General features: G+C 40.2%; 1 protein-coding gene across 1 annotated transcript in view; it reads left to right on the top strand.

Moving 5' to 3' along the window:
* The window catches only part of LOC125895803 (ephrin type-B receptor 1-like), a 125,998-nt gene extending 108,544 nt beyond the window's left edge, over nt 1-17,454 (top strand). The window contains exons 17-20 of the mRNA XM_049587926.1: nt 1,127-1,276; nt 7,739-7,935; nt 8,047-8,205; nt 11,507-17,454. Coding sequence (XP_049443883.1) covers nt 1,127-1,276; nt 7,739-7,935; nt 8,047-8,205; nt 11,507-11,618 — 618 coding nt within the window. The 3' untranslated portion in view covers nt 11,619-17,454. The remainder of the gene's footprint in view (nt 1-1,126; nt 1,277-7,738; nt 7,936-8,046; nt 8,206-11,506) is intronic.
* The last annotated feature ends 4,937 nt before the right edge of the window (nt 17,455-22,391 follow it).

Consider the following 22,391-nt stretch of genomic DNA (forward strand, 5'->3'; position numbering starts at 1 on the left):
CAAATGTTGTCTTAATTAGATAAACAGTTAAGTAAAGTCAAACTTCATTTGGAGAGCACATTTAAAAACAGCCAAAGTTGAAAAAAGTGCTAAACAGTCATGAAATACAATAAAACAGATGTACACAGAAGCAAACAAACAATAGGAACAGAAGAAGACGTGAACATAACAGAGCAAACTGCAGCAAAACTGAAGATGAAATCGATTTACGTACGGTGTCAAGCTCAAGTCAATCATACGCTAACAAAAAGAGGAGCGTCTTCAGTTGTGACTTAAAGGTTGCTATCGTCAGAGCAATTTTTATTTGAATAGGTAAGCTGCAACGGCTTGGTCGCTGCTGTTTTTGTGCCCCCTTCTGGGAACATCAGGAGCATGTGATCGGTCGACCCCATTGCTGTAACTGGAGTATGAAGATACAGTAGTTCTGCTAGATAAGGTGGCTCCAGAGTGTTTAAAACCTTTGACACAAGCAACAAAGAGGTGTTATGTCAGTATGCCAGCTGCTGTAGTCCTCGAGTTGTGTAAAACGAGCGTCGTGACCCTCTCTCTGTTTCTCTCTCATACAGACACCTGTACCAAATATACGCCAGAGTTCAGTGATTGAAGCAAATAATAGCTTCAATCAAAGCAATCAAAGTATTCTGGTGTATGAAAAAAGGGACAGTGTGTAAGACAGGTCATGCAGAAAGTAAGACAGACACTGAAATAACATACAGTAAGATAGAAAATGACAAAACAGTATTCCTAATTGTTGTTATTCTCATTATAAGATTCATTCTTTACAGGATACAAGCAAAGACAGGTGTAGGCCTAATTGTCTTTCAGCACTGTTAACTATCTTTCTACCATTGCAGACAGTATGAGGTGGCGTACAGTATACAGATACATGTACCCAGTAAGGACTGTAATGACCGTTACGTTAATAGTCAGTCCTCACCCTCACCTTTATGTTTATGGCGTACTCTTGCAGATACATGCTGCCTATGGCCTCTGTTTAGTACTGTGTGATAAAGATGTACATCTTCATGTCGTGAGTTGAACTGTTCAGCAAAATATTCCTTTCTTTCCTTTCTTTCCATCATTTATCCCCCACACTCTTCTTCCCTTTCTTCTTTCTGTCTCACAGGGAGGTAAAATCCCAGTGCGGTGGACAGCTCCGGAGGCAATCGCCTACAGGAAGTTTACGTCGGCTTCAGATGTGTGGAGTTATGGGATCGTCACTTGGGAGGTGATGTCATACGGAGAGAGGCCTTACTGGGACATGAGCAACCAAGATGTGAGTCACTGCATGCTTGTGTGTGTGTGTGTGTCTGTGTGTGAGAGGGAGAGGGAGAGTAATAAAGGAATAGACAGACAGTCTGTCTCTTGTTCCTTGTGTTCTCATTGATGTCCGTGACTGTACGGGATTGCATACGTTTACCCTTTTTTTTTTTGTCGCTCACTGTCTTTCTGGAGTGTGTCTGCCTGTGTGTGTTTGGGTTGGGGGTAGGCTTGTTTGTTTCCTTTGCCGTCTCTCACAGCGGGGTGTCTGCATGTCTTGGAAAACACACGGAAAGTGAGGACATCAATTTAAGTGTCACAGAAATGTTTGTTCCCTGAAACATCCGACCAAAAGGCATCAGGCTTCTGTTTTCTGGCTGATCTTTTCTTGGGGGAATATTTCATTGTCTTGACGACTTCATTCCAATTACCTGCACAGTATGATCAGTTTGCTGCAGCATTTTTTTTTCTCCGTGCTGGCATCAAAATGATGTTAATAAGTGGTTTGAAGTTACACTTATCCATGTTTTTGTTAGGCTAGAAATGATTGGCAGGTTTTTAATAAGAAGTGCACATTTCTCTGCTGTTCATGTGCTAAAATTTATCATAAAAACTACTCATCCTTTCTTTAGACTGAGTATTCAATTTTACTGTTTAAACCTAACGGGGATCACGTACAGTACATGAAAAAGGAGGTTCCAGAAGATCGGATTGCTGACATTTTTATTTTTAGGTTTCTATTCCGAGAAGAAATGTGATACTCAGATTATAGTTAGTTTTGGCACTAAAACCCACTTCAAAGCGCAGAGGCTTTAAATCCCGATTTCTACTTTCGGAAACTATATATCCAATAGCTTTGACACAGAGGAGCTTGGGAATTCTATAAGCCTCTATTTTGTCTTGAGTTTAAACTTTAACATAAATTGTGTTGCTGGGAATCTTCAGATCTTTGCTGACTGGCTTCAGTTGTGTCTGTCAACTGGAAAATATCATAAAATTCCAAGACTACATTTTTCAAAAACACAGCTCCACCCCAGCAATATGTAACCTGCTTTAGACCTCATTAACTTGGACTATATGTGAAGTTTTCTATACCTGGTTGGCTGTTCCGATGATGAGGAGGTAATCAGTAGTAAGACGCCTTTCCAGCTGTGAGACAGACACACATTTTCATCTATAAAAATAAATCAGTAGAGAAGCTTTTCTCTGTGTAGTGTCTACATCACCTTAACCATCTCTTTCCCCTTATTTCACACTACTCCCCCCTCTATGTCTCTTACCTCCCTCCTGCTGTCTCTCCACACCTCCTCCCTTGCAGCCTCACCCTCATTCCCCTCCGGTTGCTCCTCAGCAATAGAAGCAGTCTATGCAGCAGTAATGACAGAGAGTCAGTATAATGACGGAGACAGTTTTATAATGGCACAGACAGTGTATAATGATGGAGAAAGTGTGTGTTACCACTATAGCTAACGAGGGTCTGTTGGGGCATTAACTATGCATGAACCTCACACCCTTAACTCACACATGCTACACACACAGCTGAACCACACACATGCAGGCTGACATGTATAAAGGCACACACACACATATGCACACATGCGATTTCAAAGAACACAGAACGGTGAAATTGTCAGCGGAGCCACCACAGGTGCTGTGTTCGACATGAATTAATCATGAAAGAGACCTGTGATGTTTTACTACACTCGCTGTTATTTTGATTGACAGCGGTGCTTAGAGAGAATTTATGCGGCACAAAGCCTGAGAAGTGTGTTGGGGTCAAGTAGAGTTCACCCAGCGAGCAGACAAATCCCCAGCGCTGAATTTACAGTAGTAGGAGCACCGCATCCCCTCAGCTTACCGTTAGAAAGGCTTACAAGTACACTGACACGGGCTAGTAACTTCAAATTTTACGGGAAGGGCTGAAAAAAACATGTTAAAGTATTATTTCAAGGAATTATATGGCACATCTGCTTTGTTGAAGGTAGAATGCGTCTTTAAAAAAAGCTAGCAGCAGCACCAAAACTCAAGACACAGTGCAATGGCTCAGATTTGGAGGGACTCAAAAGCTTGAATTACAGGGGAAACAGGTGGAGTGAAAACAATGTTTACTGGGTCTAAATGCAGAGAGAAACATACAAATCCAAAAGGGAAAACATGGCAGGCAAAAGTCCAGACACAGGCAAAGGTCATGCAGTAAGGCAGGAAGATAAGAAAAAAAAATGGAATGCTTTGGCAGGACGGCACAACAGGAAACCTGGCAGAGCACTGAGGCTACAGGGCAGGTAAACTCAGGAAGGTAATGAGCAGGTGTGCAGGGGGATATAGAGGTCAGCTGATGGGGAATGGTGGGAACACAATGGGGAAAACTGAGGGAATGGCATGGTATGAAATGGAAGAGACACATAAAAAAAAAACATTAAAAATTATGTAAAATTATGAAACAATGTCACATAGCAGGTCCATCAGCGTTTTTTTTTTGTGTTTTTCAAATTGAAACTCCCCCTTAATCCTTATTAGAAAGCACTGACATCAGCTGCAGAACCCCCAGGTTCATTTACGGAACTGTACTAATGTTGTGTATATGTAGCAGCAGTGTCATGCCAACAACAATGTCAAGCCAATGTCACATCATGTGGGAAAAAGTTTTTATAAGGGCTCAGGAAAATAGCATTTTAAGGCTGCTTTGACCAAAATTTGAATTTTTGGACTTGAATACATCATGAACACTATTGGAAGGATTGAGAATGATGTAAAAACCTAAAAACAAATAAATTTATAAAATAATGGAGCCAACCTTTAAATAAAGGTTGATCATTTTATAAGAAGGCACCTAAACCATCTGTGACTTCTGGATTGTTAACTATTGTAACTAAATTAATTTAAAGAAAATGCTTTTTTGCCGATTTAGATGAGAAAATGAAGACCTACCGGCAACCAGCAGCCTGTTAGCTTAGCACAAAGACTTAAAAGTCGATTAAAGCTGCCTAACAGCACCTCTAAGACTCACAAATTAACATGTTACATGTTGTTCACACAAAATCGGAAATGTGAAAACTACAGATGTGGTTTAATTGGAGTTTTTGTGCAGGACTAATTCTTGGTTGGTTGCAGTGATTTCCTGGCATGTCCTCTGTTTGTGTGGCAACCTCATGTGACTGCCAGTGTTTGTGCGAAGTTAAGGTAGCCAGCTGCTGGCAGTAGCTACATACTTACTATAGAGAATAGGGTCAGGCGATATTGAAATTCTCCTACTAACCATATTGCTTTAAGAAAAACAAAAATATATGAAATTATTGTCCAATAAAAAGGCGAGGAGAGAGATGCACATAGGTATAATTTCTATGGACTTGAGACGCGTATGCTGCAGAACCCCTAAATGGCCATAAAGTGGACACGATGTATTTGCAGTAAGTACTGTGTTTCTGTCTTTAGTCTCGACTTGTTATCACACAGCTTACAAATCACAAAGTTCATGTTCTCTGGCTCTCCTTTTTTGTAAGGTTTAAAACCAAAGGATCAGAAAATAGGCCCATTTGCATTCCATTTGCTAATGAGACACCTCTCCTGCTGGAGTTAGGGCTACATCAGTAGTTACCTAAAGCGTGACACATATGCTAACAATTACAACAATGCAGTGAAGCATAAAGAAAGCAAAGAACATGTGTTGCATAATTAAATATCATGTGAGGAGCATTATAATGGCAAACCAGTATTATATTTAACTATAATCTTGTCATATTGCCCAAGCCTAGTACAGAGAGATTCATGAATGAATGAATGAATAAATGAATGAATAGTACAGAGAAAGTGGCATTGATCTTCTCATATAGCTCTTGCCCAGAAAGCAAATAACCTTCAGTATTTTTCCCTATTATTCATCATGGTTACATACAAATGGTACTGATGCTCACACTCTTCCAGCTTCCAGACTGTTGTCACAACACAATGTTTAATCCCCTCTGATTCCTGATGTTACAAAGGATGTGTTTACATGAAAACTAATCACTGGGCTGAGAAAGAGAAAGATAACAATAGTTGGATATGTGATGTGTGAAAATATCTGAAAGATAGATATATCTTAAGTCTTTACAAACACAGTACATGTTACAACCTACTTGTGGTTTGAGCCATCAGGTCAGACAACAATGTGAGTTTTAAACATTTACAACTATCATAATTAAAGTTGGGGAGACATTTAAAAAATTATTCACACATCCCTGGCACAGGAGGCCGAATAATTTGAGATAATGATCATGGAACTTTTTTCTTTTCTTTGATTATTTTTTTTGGTGGCAACGCAGCTAGTTACTCTTTCAGTCAAAGGAGTTTTTGAATTCTTTGATGTTCTGGATAATTACATTCTGCACTCAAAGGTATGCCAGCGTATTTAGCACAACATCTCTGCGATAGAAAATTCCTGCCTGAAAGTTTTCACATAAAACCTCGACAGATCCTTATCATTCTCAATATCTGCATAATGAAATCAAAAGCTCCTCTGTGTAAAACTACCTGCCTCGACATCAGAGACTGCAGCAGGCGTCACCGCTGCTTAGCGATGAATATCCGGATATTCTGTGTGACTGCACGCTGTGTCAGGATGAAGTTCTCAAATGGAAATTGAATCCTCTTAACTAATCCAAGTTTTTCCTTTTTTGTGGTTTTAATTAAAGCTGAACGAGGCAAGACTCCTCTGCAGAAATACACCTTTCAAAATCACAAAGGAGCTGTAACAGAGAGCTCTTCTCTGCCAAGAGGAAGTCACAAATCAAAACTTGCGAGCAAAATACAAAGTGTCCCCTAAACAGCAGCGAGAGAGCTGGACTCAAATTTGGATCTTTCATCCCTTTGATATTCTGAGCATCATAGACCAGCACCATGCTGTGTGCAATTTACTGATGTCTGATCACAAAAAATAAATTTCTTTCAAAATATTTTCTCCACTCTGTCATGTATAACTCCCGTTTGCCCTATTAGAAAAGTGGGTTTGTTTAAATGTGCACAGAAAAGAAGTTCTCATAGTGTGTCCTATATATGTCAGATTTGTATTTGAAAATACTTGTATTTTCTCTTTCTGTATATACAGTTGTGATGACATCCCATCACACTTTACCTCATTAACGTATGGGCTGTAGCAGCTCGCAGAACAATATCATGGGTCACAGGGAAATGTTTGGATATCAGTGTGCAAATATGGTGTTTGCATTTCCAAAACCGCCATGGATGCAGTCTAAGTGGCTGGAATTTATTCATTTCTCCCTCTCTCTCTCTCTGCCTCCTCATCCAACAATGTGGGTGATGGAGGTGTGGGTGGAGGCAAACACTCCTGTACAACTGAACCCAGTTTCAAACTGTAGTGGCTCTCCAGAGACTCTGTGCACACTAAATCACTTTACAGCAATGAAATACTCAAATGATTTGATCAAATCCCTTTCAAAATGATGCACCACCCACATATTCCATTACCTCTAGAGCTCTGTCACATTAGGGATGCTACAATAATATATAATATAAGTATAATAATATAATATAACAAGAGGCTGTAAGGTGTTTTAACTGCCATTTCACTGTGTCTTTAATAGTATAATGAATAAAGCAGTGAGTCGTCTGGAGGCAGCAGAACAAGCTGCCACCATAGGCAGTTTATAAAGATGGACAAAATAACAGCTCCTCAAAAGTAATGCAAAAGTGGCTCGCTACATTATAGGTCATAAACCCCGCCCCCTTCATGTTAAGACATGGGCCAAACTAAAAGAGCAAAGTACACGTCAAATAACGTTTTCTCATAGATGGTGTCTGTCATTTTCGGTAGTTTTTATTACGCTGATGATGATGATGATGATGATGCTATAAAAAGGGGGTCATGATTGTCAGCTGATTGTGTCAAACTCTGGCTCCAGATGACATCACCAGCGCAAAATGACAATGGCTGTATCTAAAATTTCAGCTTCATTCTTGTAGGAGGAAGTGGAAACGTGTTGTACGTTTTTATATACAGTCACTGGCTGCAACACAACAATGACATATTATCGCCCCATAAAGTGCGTATGATGAATGTGTCAGCAAACAGTTACCTATTTATACATCCAGCAGAAATGACAGAACATTAGCGTTTATTTCAGATGTGAATCTGTAAGTCCAATAATGACCCTATTTTTAGCTCTATTTTGGTCTCCTCCCATCCCAGATGGAAATACTCTATTTTTAGCTGCTAAATGCTCTACTATGTTCACCTGCTAGTCTCAAACTTTTACTATCTGCTGTTTGCTGAGCAGGAAGTTCACAGATTTTTTCTGAAAACATCTGCCTGCTGTGTCTGACAACAACAACGATTGACCTAAGAGACTGAGACTTGAGACTGACCCAAACAGTAAAGTTGTTGGCTGTAAAGCAGACGCAGTGAGCAGAGAGTCAGCTATTAATTCTCTGTTTGTTTGTTTCTTGCCTCTTTCCCCTCCTGTTCTCTCTCACCGTGTCCCAGGTGATAAATGCCATCGAACAGGACTTCAGGCTGCCAGCTCCCATGGACTGTCCGGTAGTGCTGCACCAGCTGATGCTAGACTGCTGGCAGAAAGACAGGAACGCACGGCCAAAGTTCCCCGATATTGTCAGCATGTTGGACAAAATGATACGCAACCCTGCATCTCTCAAGGCCGGCACCAACAACGTCGCCCCAGGGTGAGGAGAGATACAAACTCATTTACATACACAAACACACTCTCCCTGTGTCAGTGAAACAAACAGTTATATTTTTCTCTCCGTCTCTCCTATTGTTTCCATTGTCTGCAGTCCTTCCCATCATCCCTTGTTAGACCGTGGAGCTCCGGACCTGAGCAGGGTGAGCTCCGTGGAAGATTGGCTGGCTGCGTTGAAGATGACCCAGTATCGAGACTCCTTCCTGGGCTCAGGCTTCACTTCTTTGCCGCTCGTCACACAAATCACAGCCGAGTAAGTCTACCCGTTTAACTGCCTCTGTGTTTTTGTACGTCTGTCTCTCCCTGCCTACGTCTCACACTGCTCACCTGCCAAGTTGGTGTCTTGTTAGTTGGACAACTGGCAGGGCGGCTGGTTGGCTGACTGTTGGTCCATGTGTACGCCTGTCTGTCTCTCTGAACAATCTCCCAGACTTACTTACTTCCGGCCCCTCTTTCTCATCTTATCATGATATAAAATACTTTGAGTACAAATAAAGAACATCAATATATCACTGTCAAATAAACTGTAATTGTTGTTAACAATTTAAACAATTATCAAAATAGTAATTTTTTTTCCTCCAACATTAGTGATGCTGTGATGCGTAGATTTCCCGTACTTGACATACCAGCTGTTTTGTTTGTGGTTTATTCTGTTTCTTACTCCAGTGAAAGAGTTGGAAGTGGGAACTTTTTAATCTGCATTTCACTCTCTTCACCATCTGCCAGTGTGAGGCATTCTGGGAGTTTTAGCTTCATTTACTTAGTATAATGCACTGTAAGTATGTATTTTGTTGTCAGCTATTTTAAGAATGGGTCAAATGGTGCTTTTCCTGCCCAAGCAAGCCTTTAAAAGAGGCAAATTAGCATCACTCCTTCTGTGTGAGAGCTACAAGATGTGGCTTCTGCTCCTGCCATTATTTTTGACCAAGGCACCAGCCTCAGACCTGGAGCTGGTCCCTATCCACTGCTCTGTGGGTCAAACATAGAGGATGAGTTTCCCCACAGGGATTAATTAAGTGTACTTTAACATAGTGCCTGAGTGGAGACAGCAGATAGAGCCACACAGAATGGGCTAGGTGCCAGTGAACTTTATTTAAAACGCAGCTCATGGATGTGGCTCTGCTATACAGGGACAGAGTTTTTAATAATTTGAAACTAAACTGCCAAACAAATTCATGCTGTGTTTTGTGTGTTAAATGTTACATGTGACATCTTGTGAGGAGTCATCTGCTCATGTGAAAGGATGTATGTGATGTTTTTCAGTGTGCCTGCAAAACATACGGTTTCTAACTTTACATTTAAATATGAAAAATAAGACTTTTCTGTGCTCATTTTAATCTTTGAGTTGATTCAGGTTGCCTGCACGCGGCTCACTAACATGGAGGTGGATGTGCGGGCAGCTACGAGCTAACAGTACTAAAGGTGCTAACGGTGCTAATTAGTTATCTGGGAAAAAAAGTCACGCACAGAAAAATGAAAAGACACATTCCCTCCCTTGCTTCTCACCTCTCAGGTTACCTATTTGGCTGTCACTCCCTGTATCTTGCATTTGGCACATCTGCTACATTAAGGGGCTGAGCTGTCCTCCCTCTTTGTCTCCTCACTGTTGCTGTCTCTCTCTCTTTGTCTGTGTGCACTCCACTTCCTCTTCATTATCATCCACCCGAATGGGTTTATCAATGATATTAGTATCTGACCTGTTTAAAGTAGGTCAACAGAGTTATGAAATGATACTGTGTGCCCTGTTCCTCTCTGTTGTTGTACATGCACATCAATCAGCCAAAGCATTAAATCCAGTGGTGGGTGAAGTGAGTAACATTGATCATTTTGTTACAGTGCAATGTTCTGCTGGGAAACCATTCATGTGGATGCCACTTGACTTATTATTATTATTATTATTATTATTATTGTTATTGTTATTTATTGCCGTCTCTTGTATTTTTGTACTTATTTGCATGCCTAGTTATTTAAGTTTTTTAAGTTTAATTTTGAAATCTTTAATCTGACTCTTTCTCCTTGACTGCTGTAACACTGGAATTTCTCAATTATGGGATCAATAAAGGTGTATCTTATTTCTTATTTATCTTATCTTATCTTGACGCACTCCACATATTGTTGCAGGCCCCCCAAGCAGAACAATGCACCATGTCACACTGCAAAAACTGCTCAGGAATTGCCTGAGGAACGTGACAAAGACCTCAAGGTGTCGACCTGGCCTCCAAATCTCCCACACACCAATCTCACTGAGCGTCTTGGGACGTGCTGGTACCCCACCTCGCAACTGACAGGCCAATGCCCCTGTGCCAGACACCACAGGACACCTTTCAGAGGTCATGCATCCATGCCTTGACATGTCAGACACAAGTCTGATCCAGGGAGGCCCCACCGTGGATTGGGGGTACTTCTGGGGTACCAGTACATCCCATGTATGCTCAATCAGATTGGGGTCTTGGGAATTTGGAGGCCAGGTTGATGCCTTTTGCTCTTTCTCACAATCCTCGGCCATTCCTGAGCAGTTTCTGCAGTGTAGCATGGTGCATTCTCCTGCTTGGGGGCCCCTGCCATCAGGGAGTGCTGCTGCCAGGAGAGATACCTGATCTCCAGAGGTGTTCAGGTTGGTGGAACACATCAAGTGGCATCCACATGAATTTCTGGACCAAAAGTTCCCCAGGAGAACATTGCGTTGTAACAAGATGATCAATGTTACTCACCACCCAACAGTGGTTCAAATGTTTTTTGGCTGATCGGTGTATGTATACTGTAGGTTACGCCATATTTTCTTCACTGCTTCTTGGTGAAACAGCCTTCTAGGCTTTTGATGGATGCAGAAAAATATGCAGAAAATGGAACCTGCTCCAAAAACTTAAATGACAGACCAAACTTTCGAGTCAGTGTGCAAACGTGATTGACACAGCCTGAGGTCGCCTTTATTTTCAGACATTTCAGACACAGTTCTAACAGCTCTACACTTTCAGGACAACCTCTGGGTCGCAACAGTGTTATCAGCAGTAACTGTCATATAAGCACAGTGTGGAGCAGCGGCGATTAGCTAGCCTGTGGGATACACTTATAGGGACTTGCATGCACTAACACACACACACTACCAAAAGGACTTTATTCTCTGTTCAGGATGCCATTACTCCACTATATCTTTCCATAGGAAATAGTTGTTTGTTGCTGTATTAATGCTCTGAATGCTGTATACAGCTCTTGAAAAGCAGTTTACCTACAAAATTACAAAAAAGTTATAAAGCTGAGAAGGAATTATGGGAAATCTGTACTTTCCTCTCCAGAAATGATTAGCAAAACCTGGGCTACTACTTTGTCATTATTTAATCAAACCAGTCAAAAACAGCTCTTACCCATATATGCTGCGTGTTCTTGCTGTGCTAATTTAGAGCCTTTTGTGATTCCAATTTACGCACCCCTCATGTGAATTTATTGATGTTAAAAACCTGCATATGCCCCCTTTCAAAGTAGCCGTGGTAATATGAGATTCCTCTGACGAAGATAATGAGACCTCCTGCGTGTTCTCTCTTTCTGTGTTTTTCCAGAGATCTTCAGAGGATCGGAGTGTCTTTAGCCGGACACCAGAAGAAAATCCTGACCAGTGTTCAGTCAATGAGGCACAACATTGACGACCAGTCTCCTACTGAATCTGTGTAACCTCACAGGGGAGTGACACAGTGTGAAATATTTGACAAGTGTACAGTCTGAATGAGCAGGCTGTCATCTTTACACGTCTGTTTTACCCTCATACACTTCAGTTCGCCGCTCTAGGAGATCCAAACCACTTTACATGTTTTTAATACTCGCTGTGGCCATTTGTGTGTCTGTGTGGCCTCAGCAGTCACCGGGTCCCTCCTTCAGTCATTGGACAGACTTCTTTCACACCATTTAGCAAATTGATTGAAAGTAAATGGCCTCTTGGAGGGAATTCATCGTAAGAGGAAAAACAAGGCAGACATGATTTGTGACTGCAAAACAAGAAAAATAGTGTCTGGACTTTTCTATTTGACTATAACAGGTACAATCACAACCCCCCACCCCCTCTCCCCTGAAATCTGCCTGCAAGATAACTTCCATCATTGAAATCCACAAACCAGTTTTTACCAGTTTCACTATTTGAGTCAAGGACGACATGGCCTGGTTTTTATGTAAGGATAAATCACACAAACATGCTACTGTGGAGAGGAAACCAACCGACCAGACATTTATATGAAGGAAACTGGACTAAAAGCCTGACTAAAGGTCTGTCAAACAGTGTCCCTGGGAACCCATCGCAAGCTGTTATCTCCAGTATGTTTTGTTGAGACTACTTGAGTGTGTTGGTGAAAATTGCTACCATTTGGATCCAGACAAGAGCCAACAGTTTAATGGGACTTTGTGAATCCATCTTCATATTGAAGAGTCTGTACATAGTATGATATGGGATGTTTTATTTCCTATTTGCTCATTTGCTTTCACTTTTGCCAACAGCATCGAAAAATTAATTGTCACTGGAGTATTTTGTGAGCTCTCTATGATTATCTTCCTCTGCCTGACTCATCACTGGAGCAGACTTTAAAGTGCTGTGGACTACAGACCCAAACAAAATGGAAGAAAAGGTTTCATAATTCTATTTTTTTTGTACTTTCCATGCAGCCGTGAAAAGATATACTCTTTCAAGCAGAGAGCTGGCAAAGCCTGGCCTACTTAAAATACTTAATTCAGAGGTTACTCATAATGGATGATGTTTTACAATCAGCACGTATGCCCTCTGAGTAAAGGCAATTACCGAGTAGAAAACTGAGACAAAATCAGATAAAGAAATATTAAACCATTGCAGTGTAATAAGTATTTTTCTTTTCAAGCTGGGAAGCAGCTGCAGACTTGAAAGTATAGAAGAAGAGGACAAAACAGCATAGGAGACTGTAGATATGGAGTCGTTACCAGCTGCTGAGACGCACCTGTTGTGAACACACAGCAGTGGCCAGAGAATCTCAAAAGGCAGAGAAGGTATTCTCATCCAATGTTCTTGTGATTTGGCTGCAAATCCTAAAGCTGACTGCCAGTCAGGCATTAATATAACGCATGAACAAAGCAGAAATCCAATGCTCATGTACTGTCCACGCATGAAACAAATCTCATTTCTGTCAAAACTGTATGGCTGCCATCCAGATGGTAATCATCACTCTACAGCAGGCATGCAGGCAGGCAGGGGCCTTTGTATCAATTCATTTTTATTCACTGGCTGCCGGACATGTCATTGTTGTCTGTTTTGACAGCCACATTTCCTCCCTATTGACATCAATGATTAATACTGTTGTGTCAGTTTGCAGATGAGATGACATAAAGTGACCTATCCACGTTCACATCTGTGGACAGCAACCTTTTCAGTGTCAGGCGTTACGCAACACTGATTTACAAGCAACAAAGACTGATTCCTCAGACACGTCAGAGAAGAGATCTAACAAGAAGAGATAGTAAAAATACCAAATGCTGGAGGGGTCAAGAAGGAAATTGCTGGCATATTTATCATGTTTTGGTGCGGGAATGTGATGTCTGACTCACTAGTCCTCACAAAATGTGATATCAAGAAGGCCTGATCTCACTCTGGGGCACACTGGTGGAGAAGCACTGGGAGATCTCTTTTATCTCAGCGCTGAGCAGATTACCAGCTGTGAAACAACAGCATGCCTCGCTCTGCCTTTAGCCCAAACCTCTGGTCATGCGTGTGCCCCCACATCCCGAGGATTACCAGTCTGCAGCGTTGATTGGATGTTGAGATTTTATTTGTCATCCCCTTCGAGCCGTGCACACAATGACAGAAGTGACAGTGTTTAGTCCTTCGCTTTCAACACGTTTTACTGCTGACATGTCCTACAGGACGATGTGTTTGTGTTTGTCTCGCACCGCTGCTCTCCACTGCTGGGATGGCCCAAACTCTTTCATTTATGAATGTTGTGACATTGAGAGGTCCACGACCATTTCTAAACCTCCAAACATTCCCACTTTTTTGGCAAAAGTCTGCTCCACCGGCACGAACCGGAATTGCATTTGTTGCCTGGCAACGATAGCTTATTGAACATTTTATCAGGAAGTATTGAGATCAACTGGGAGTGTGTCAGTGGTTCAGAGGCATAATTCGTTGTAAATAGATGCCTGTGGAAAAACAGTTTGAGCGCTGACTCTGGGGTTTAACAATGAGTGAGCCGATGAGTGTGCCTAAAAGCTCATATTGAACGGTATCTAAAAAATATGTCATGCAGAAGAATTGAAAGCTGTCAGCACAGACAGGCTTCTTAATACATTATGTAACATGTAGCAAAGTGTGATTTGTCTATCCTTTTTTTTTTCTTTCTTCCAGTTAACAAGGTTAGTTGTGAGCTTTCAGAGGCATTTCACATGTTTCTGTGTCAGTGTTTGTGAAAAGACAATGAAGGCATAAATGATCTACAGCACGTCTTGTATTAATACTGCGACATGTCTTGGTTTGAGCACAAATACACAGCACAGAGAGGATAACTCAGGAACACAACAGATGTGAGTTTTGTCCACATTCCTGCATAATATGGGATGGTTTATTGGTAAACTGTGCACTATATAGAGCGATTATTACAAGATGAAGTGCTTAAGAGTTCATGGAGAAAACTGTTTGATGTTAGTTTTCTGAAGTGCTTATTAAAAGTTAAATCCACTCTAAATCCAGCCCCTAAAAGAGACGAACACATCACTAAATCCTTTGAGAGTTTTCTATTTGTGTATGTGAACAAGACTCTTATACAAAAAAAAACAGAGAGACACACTTTTAGGTAATGAACAGTAGCCAGAATTAATACGCTTTCTGATTATATCAGTGCTGAATGTCTGGGTACCTTCTAGTTCAAGGCTAAATTGCATTTTTAATCCTTTTTATTGAAAGTAGGGAGTTTTGACATCAGGCTTTTTTAATGTTTCTCTTTTTTCCAAAGGCTCTTATGTTGAATACTGCAAACCACCAAGCTTCTAATAAAAGAGCAACCACTGAAATTACAATACTTAACTATTCCACACACATAAACAGTTTTTTTATTATCCAAAGTAAACCCAACTTTTGTTGGTTAACTATGTTAATGTGATCAGTGGAAACATCTGCCAGTCACTGTATTAAAGATTCAGTGTTTCCCTAAGACATGAGCTGTGTCCCAATTCCATACTACGATTCCAGTGGATTTAAAATGGATGATGGTGTGTCTGCTATCGCCCACTGTACAAAATGAAGCCAAAATATTTCGGCCATCTTGCGCTGGTCACGTCATTTGAAACCAGAGACCATGCAGAAGTGATCTCTGTGATATTGAGTTCCTGCAGTCCGACCAATCACAAGCAGCACCATTGATTGCAAGCACTGGATCAGCGCACACAGCCGTCAATCATGACATGGAACCCCGTTTTTATAGCATCATATAACTAATTAAAACCAAATTTATTAGAAAAAAGAGCACTTGAACACATCAGCATGATAAGAAGTACCTAAAATAACAAAATGAAACTGTCTGTGGTACTTTGATCGATTAGTTTGGCCTATATCCGATCCATTAACACGGGATGGGTGGGGCTTATGACCTGTACGGCTTGTACTGCAGCCAGCCACCAGGGGGAGATCAAACAGTTTTGGCTTCACTTTTGGGGAGCTGTCATGTCATCCATCTCTATTTTACAGTCTGTGGTTTTTCCCATCCTTTATTCATATTTCAAATTTTTCTTTAAACAATATTCGAAATGTTTCTAATGCATGAAGTGACTTAGTGTAAATGGCCCCTCTTGTCTGTGGGAAAAATGAATGGGACTTTTACTTGCATCACCAGGGGCTGCTGCCACTCTATATAGTATGATTTGGGACACAGCTACTATTTTAAAGTGGATTCCCCGTCTAAAGAAAAGACCCAGCCACAAATATCCCACAAATATTGTTGGATATTTTACTTACTGTTGTAATGTGTTTCATGATACTTTAGTGTTGCAAAAACATGCTGCTCTGAGAAAAGGTTGGCATATATCTGTGACCACAGTCTCTTCTTTGTAAAAACCCAACATTAGCTGCTAGCAGCTGCAGTGCATTCTGGTCTGCCGGGACTACTGTCAATAGGGACGGCTGTGATGAATTTGTCAGTGTTGAATGGCGGTTCAAATGACTGTGGCAGACAAAAGCCCTCACTGTCTTGACTCTGAGGGACTGACACCAAAACCTGACATTTACTGCAGATGCTTCAGATAGAGAACTCCGTTCAGTCTTCACTGTAACTTTGCTGGATATATATCAACATGATGGCATGTTGTGTTCGGCCAACTAACCAATGAGACAGGAAAAAATTCACTAAAATACAAGAAAAAGGCCCAGAATTGCAAGGTGTGTCACAAGAAAGACCTCCGAGTGCTTTAGGGTGGGTTTATCTTTTAATTGCAGTTATTTTTTCTCGAGGCTGGATCGACTCGGCTGCTTCTCTCCTGTTGCTTTGGTGTAATGGTTACTGTAGGTGAGGCTGAAGATGAGAGGGAAAAAGTGAAAGGGAATAGGTAATAGAAGGGGCAAGAGGAGAAGGGAAGTATAACAGAAGAAGCGAGAGAAATAAAGGGGGGGGGGGGGGGGGGCGTGAGAGGCAAAGCTCTACACTCGCGTTTGAATAAAAATGAGGCTGGGTGTGGAGAGATTACTTTTTCTCTTTTTCTCTCCCTCTCTCTCCCTGCTCTACTCGGCTGTCCTCTTTCTTCTCCTAATGCCTACAACCTCCCTGTACAACTCACTCTGCTTCCAGTCTGCATCTCCACTGACTAACAGTTTAAAGGCAAGCGAGTTCGGCTCTCAATTTATTCTTAGATGCACTATTTTCACAAACATTTTAACTTGTATCTCTTGATGATGTATTGGCAATGATCATTTTCACGCAAAAAAACCCTGAAATGTGTTGTTGTGGGTTTTCAGGGGAGTATTTATCCCAAACTGTCAAAGTAAAAGGTCGTCTCTACCCAGAAATGAAGGGTTTGTTTTCTCATTTTAGCCTTTGGTCCATGTGTCCAGTCATTCACAGTATTTTATCAAACTAACCTGAACTAAAACAGTCTGGCTGTAACACTTCTGGACATGCAGAAAAGTTTGTTTTTCTCTTTTCTCAATTATTTATTTGTTTAATTTATTTCCTTTCCTATTGCTTGCCATACTTTTCAGTATGTGTTTAATGTGTATTGGTTGCTCTTAAAAAAAAAGAAAAACAGCTCAGTAATCAGCTGTAGTCTGCCTTTCTCTGTTTACCTACGATACTGTTAGGTGTTCCTGCTCATATAGTCAGAGCATCCCACTGTAATGTATTATAATGCTGTAATATAATGTGAGTATGCGCACGCCCATGCATCTTTGTGTGTGTGTGTGTGTGTGTGTGTGTGTGTGCGTGTATGTATGTGTGTGTGCGCGCGTGTGTGTAATATAATGTGTGTGTGCTGTTCGGTGTGCAGTAAAATGTTTGTACATTGTGCGTGTGTGAGTTTGTAGCTGTTAACTTTCTGAGTCTTACATTTACAATGCACTGTTTGTCAATAAAGAAGACAAATCAATCAAGTTGATCGGCTTTGGTAATCAGTTGATGAGCAGGTAAGCTCAAGATGAAGGGTATTCTATACATTATGAAGGATTTGGCCCAGGTGCAGAAACATCTTTGTGCTTTTAATGTGTGAAAAATGTTCTATTTTTACTGATAAACACAATAGTGGTATGTTATGGTGAAGGCTTACACTTAAAATATGGCTAAGGATTAGTAGTTAAACATTTAACTCATCAAAAGAAAAATGACCAACATACTGATCTGCCTCTGGAGGGCCCGTGTTTCCCCTATATGCAACTATATGCCACCGCTGCTGATTCTTTTTTTTTTTCTTTTTTTTTTTTGTCTTAGCTCTTTAGAAACTACCGTTATATTAGCCTATTTGGTGCTTCAGATGTTCATATCCGGGCCTATAGAACAGGTCTATACCTTGTCCTTTTATTAAACAAACTAAATAGCCTTATGTTATTTATCTTATTTGCACCAGGGCATGTCATTTCTGTCTCTACATGGTCACACGTTCACAATTGTCCTCTGCCCTCTGTATCGCATTTCGAGTTTCGCCCCGATGCCAACACACACACACACACACACACACACACACACACACACACACACACACACACAGGTGAGCACACTAGAGCGCAGTTACAGCTAACAAGCTAACAAACAAGCTTACATGGCAGACTATCAGTTTCCACATAGACGTGAGACCTAAAATACATATTATAGGACAACATGAATAGCATGTTCAGTATGCTGTCATATTTGACATGCATCATAAAACCTGTGTGTACTGTTCAGTCTAGTTTGCCTAATTTTACAAGCTTTAGAAATAAAACCAGCCCCACCATCTAATTTCTCATTTTCATCAACCCAAAATGATTCAGGAATTTTGTCCTGCATTTTTACAAAGGTGCACACAGGTTATAACAAAAAGTTTAAAAGTGCACTCAGTGTCCAATGCTGTGTCCTGCAAAACCCACCCATCCAGGTGAAATACCAAGTCTTTAGAAAGTCATATCTATTATACAGACACATCCACAGTATCTAAGTTACCCCAATCAGATAACGCACTGCACATTACTTTGTTTATAACTGACAAAGGTAAAGGTAAAAGTAAAGGTATTTGTATTTCTTCATGCATGGCACATAACATTAAGAATATGAAATTACTAATTTGGTTTAAAAACAAAGCTTTATGCTCATTTTCTTGTTTTGTCACCTTAATCACTACTTCAATACTGTTTAGAAAAGGCAAAAAATGGTTGTTTTTGCAATATTAATTATTATTATTAGCATTATTATTCCACATTGACAGTGGGGACTGTTGGACCCCAAACAATGAGAAAATAATGTTTAAGAAATGACATCAGGTATTGAGGATGACAGTAAATAAAAAAATAAAAAATATGTGGCTTGAGTCATATCATTATTATTATTATTATTATTATTATTATTGTTATCATTATTCAATATTCTTAGCTTGATGTTCACTACTTGAGGCAACATTATAGCCTTTACCTGACACACTGTACAATAAATTCCTTAGATTAGATTATAGAAGACAACCGCATTCTGAAAAGTAATAAAAAAGGTAATGAAACTCTATAATGAGTTCCACTTTTATGCCAGCAGACTAAATCCATCATTCATGGGAGTGAGACTCAGTTTTTTAAATGTGTGAGTGACTCATGTTTTTAACTGTAACTCTCTGTTGATGAATAGCAAAGTTTACAACCCGACTTTGAACGATACAGTGCCATTTTCCTCACAGCATTATAGAGGCATTTAACACAGCTGAGCTGACAAAAAATTTACAAAAGCTCAAAAACCCACAAGGCGGGCTAAATTGAATCACATTTAAAGCTAGATTCACTAATAAAAGAAACCCATTACCTGACAGCCTGTGGAGTCTGCTGCAGTGTATTACTCACAGCAGTGAGAGCCCCATCAATTCATATGAAACTGATTAACAGCACAGGAACTATTGCAAATTGCTAATGAGTGCCATGAATACACGTTAGGAGTGTAATTGACATAAAGCCGTTAACTGTAGCTAAGTGACAGGGAATGAAATTTGATTACAATAAAATGTGGCCTGCAAGTGGAGAGTAATAAATACATTCCTCATTTATTTCACTGAGGCACAGAATTGAAAATGCAAGTCAAATGCACCTACAGCTAATGAGCTACACCATATGAACCAGCCCTCTAAAACGACCATTTAAAAACACTGATGAGCTTTTACTGATCTGCCACCTCCGTGATTAACAGATAAAGGCATGTTTTTCAAATTGTCAACAAACATACCTAAGCATATAGCTTTTCTGTGCCACAAACTCAAATTATGTCCACAAACTATTAAAAATGCAAGAATGAGCTGCATTGTTGCACTGGGTAATATGTTCCCTTGGACATGGACATTGTAGTTTATTATAAGTCAACCCCACACACACTGACTTGCTGCTGTAAACACTCACTGCATAGCACCAAATGTGTATTGATCCATGGCCGGAAAATGCCCAACAAATATGGTATTTACAACTTATTGAGTAACATTTGCTAAAGACAAATGTGCTCAGCTGTTTTAGTTAAAATGATCAGCTGTTTTTAAAAGTAAAAATATATATTTATTCCCTGTTCTTAAAGATTCAAAATGCTTGAAGCTGAAAGTCACAGGCAGCAATCTAATGGCTAGATTAAATGTTGGCATTGTACGTTTTTGCCCAACATGGATATATAACATTTATAAGTTATTATGCAGCAGATATAAACTTCATGTTTCTTTACATTTCAGCAACACTGTATTTAAATGTGTTATGTTTAGGCATTAAATACACTTCATTATGGTTAGAAAAAAATAATGTCTTGGCTTAAAATAACCAGTTTTGGTGGTACCGTCTGCACTGAAGATGCCACCAATGTCTTGCTTAAAAACACCTGGTTTTGCTGTTTGTTAGTCTAAAACAGTGGTCTGCAGCTTGGCAGCTATCTCACTTCAGCATCATGTGGCTCACCACTCCCTCCACCTCCTGATGACAATGTCAGCTCATATACATGTAATCAGAACTTTATCACGTAAGAAACATTGATTTGATTTTACGCAATGTACAAATGTAACCTATCCATGGTTTGCAGAAATGTGCCAACATTTGTTCTGCAGGCAGGTATTTATTAATCTAGACTGTTTTGGTGTGAGTTGCAGAGTGTTGGAGATATCGTCCATAGAGATGTCGGCCTTCTCTCCAATATGATAGAACAAGATGGGACTCTGCTTGTGGTGCTCAAAGCACAAAAATAGTATTTGAAAAACCCAACAGCAGTGTCTCTTTCCAGAAATCATGACCCAGTTATAATCCACAGACCTTGTTGTGAGTATTTTTATGTAGGAACTATTTTCTTTCTACTGACGACACTTGCCAACACTATCCCCATACTAACATACTATTTAATGTCACAATACATAGTATGTCAAATGCAGTTTGCCAAAAATATATAACTAAAAGATATAACTCTAAAAATAACAATGACCGAGAACTGCAGTTGTAATTTCACTGTCACTGGTAAGTGCCGTTTGTTTTATCTTCAAGGTAGCAGATATAGAGGTAAGAGTGTCAAAGTTCAGGGCGCAATGTTATGAGAAAGTAGCATGTGTGCGCATACTGCATGCAACAGCATGTACTTTTGAAGGACAGCTGCAGTACCTACTAAAAGTAAAAAGAAAAAGTGTATGATTCAGAATGCACCCGTATCACCACGCAGAGGGAGGTGTGCATCTTCTCCTTGACAAGATGCTTGTGTTCATGACAGAGCAAGAAACAAACTTTAATGGTGCCCTCATCAGTTATGAGCATAACATTAGCTAGCTCAGTGGTGCTAGGTGAGCTAGCAGTAGATGCACACTTCCTTCTGCGGGGTGATACAGTTGGTGGGTGTCGTTCTGTAGAAAGAATTTAGCACCTACATGATACTGCTCATAACGAGGTCTGTGGATTATCATCTAGTTCCTTTATACTCAAGAAAAGGCAGACATCTTTGCAGCCGATATCTCCAATGCTCGGCAATTCACACCAAAACAATATAGACTGATAAATAACATTAATGTTAAAAATATGTATTTTTGATTTTGGAGTGAACTGTCCCTTTAAGTTCTGGTTTAGTTTAGGCAGCTAAAACTATTTTCTTAGTTGAGTTTAGGGGAAAAAAATATGGTTAAAATCAGGAAAATATCACCTTTGTGTTTAACAGAAATCAGTGTCTACTGTTAGTAGGAGATGGGAAGCAAACAACAATCTTGCACTGACAGAACATAATATCTTTGAGCTACATTTGTAACTGACTTATCTGTCACATCAAACATGCATAGTCTGTGTAGGGTGCAGGATGAAGCTTATAGGAGTTGACAAGGATGCTACACAGGAATATAAACAAACAAGATATTAAATTTATCCAGTATTTGCACCGTGTCTGATATATTCTGTCATGTTTGAGATTGTTCATCAAATCGAACATTCAATTTTGTCCAATAAATCTGAGCGAATATCAGAACAGTGTGTACCACTATAGCTTGCACAGCTGCCCAGGAGAAAATAGACATACTCTTCAGTGAAAATAATGGCCTAGCTCTGCACAATATCATGCTTGGCTGTTGCATGAAAGCAATAGAAGGTCGCCCGCCAGGGAAATGAAAACACAGGTCATTTTAACCATTTGAAAAAATGACCACTGCTGTTCTCTTTATGGTGAGGACAGTCTTGAAGGGAGATGGCAAATCACAGAGAATACATTGAGGCTATGTGATTAAAAACATTTACAATTTAAATCTACTAGTCCATACCCATTGGTAGCTTTGTCACCTTCTACCTATGCCAGTCCTCAA

This window comes from Epinephelus fuscoguttatus, linkage group LG10 (genome assembly GCF_011397635.1).
Source record: "Epinephelus fuscoguttatus linkage group LG10, E.fuscoguttatus.final_Chr_v1".
NCBI classification, from domain to species: domain Eukaryota; kingdom Metazoa; phylum Chordata; class Actinopteri; order Perciformes; family Serranidae; genus Epinephelus; species Epinephelus fuscoguttatus.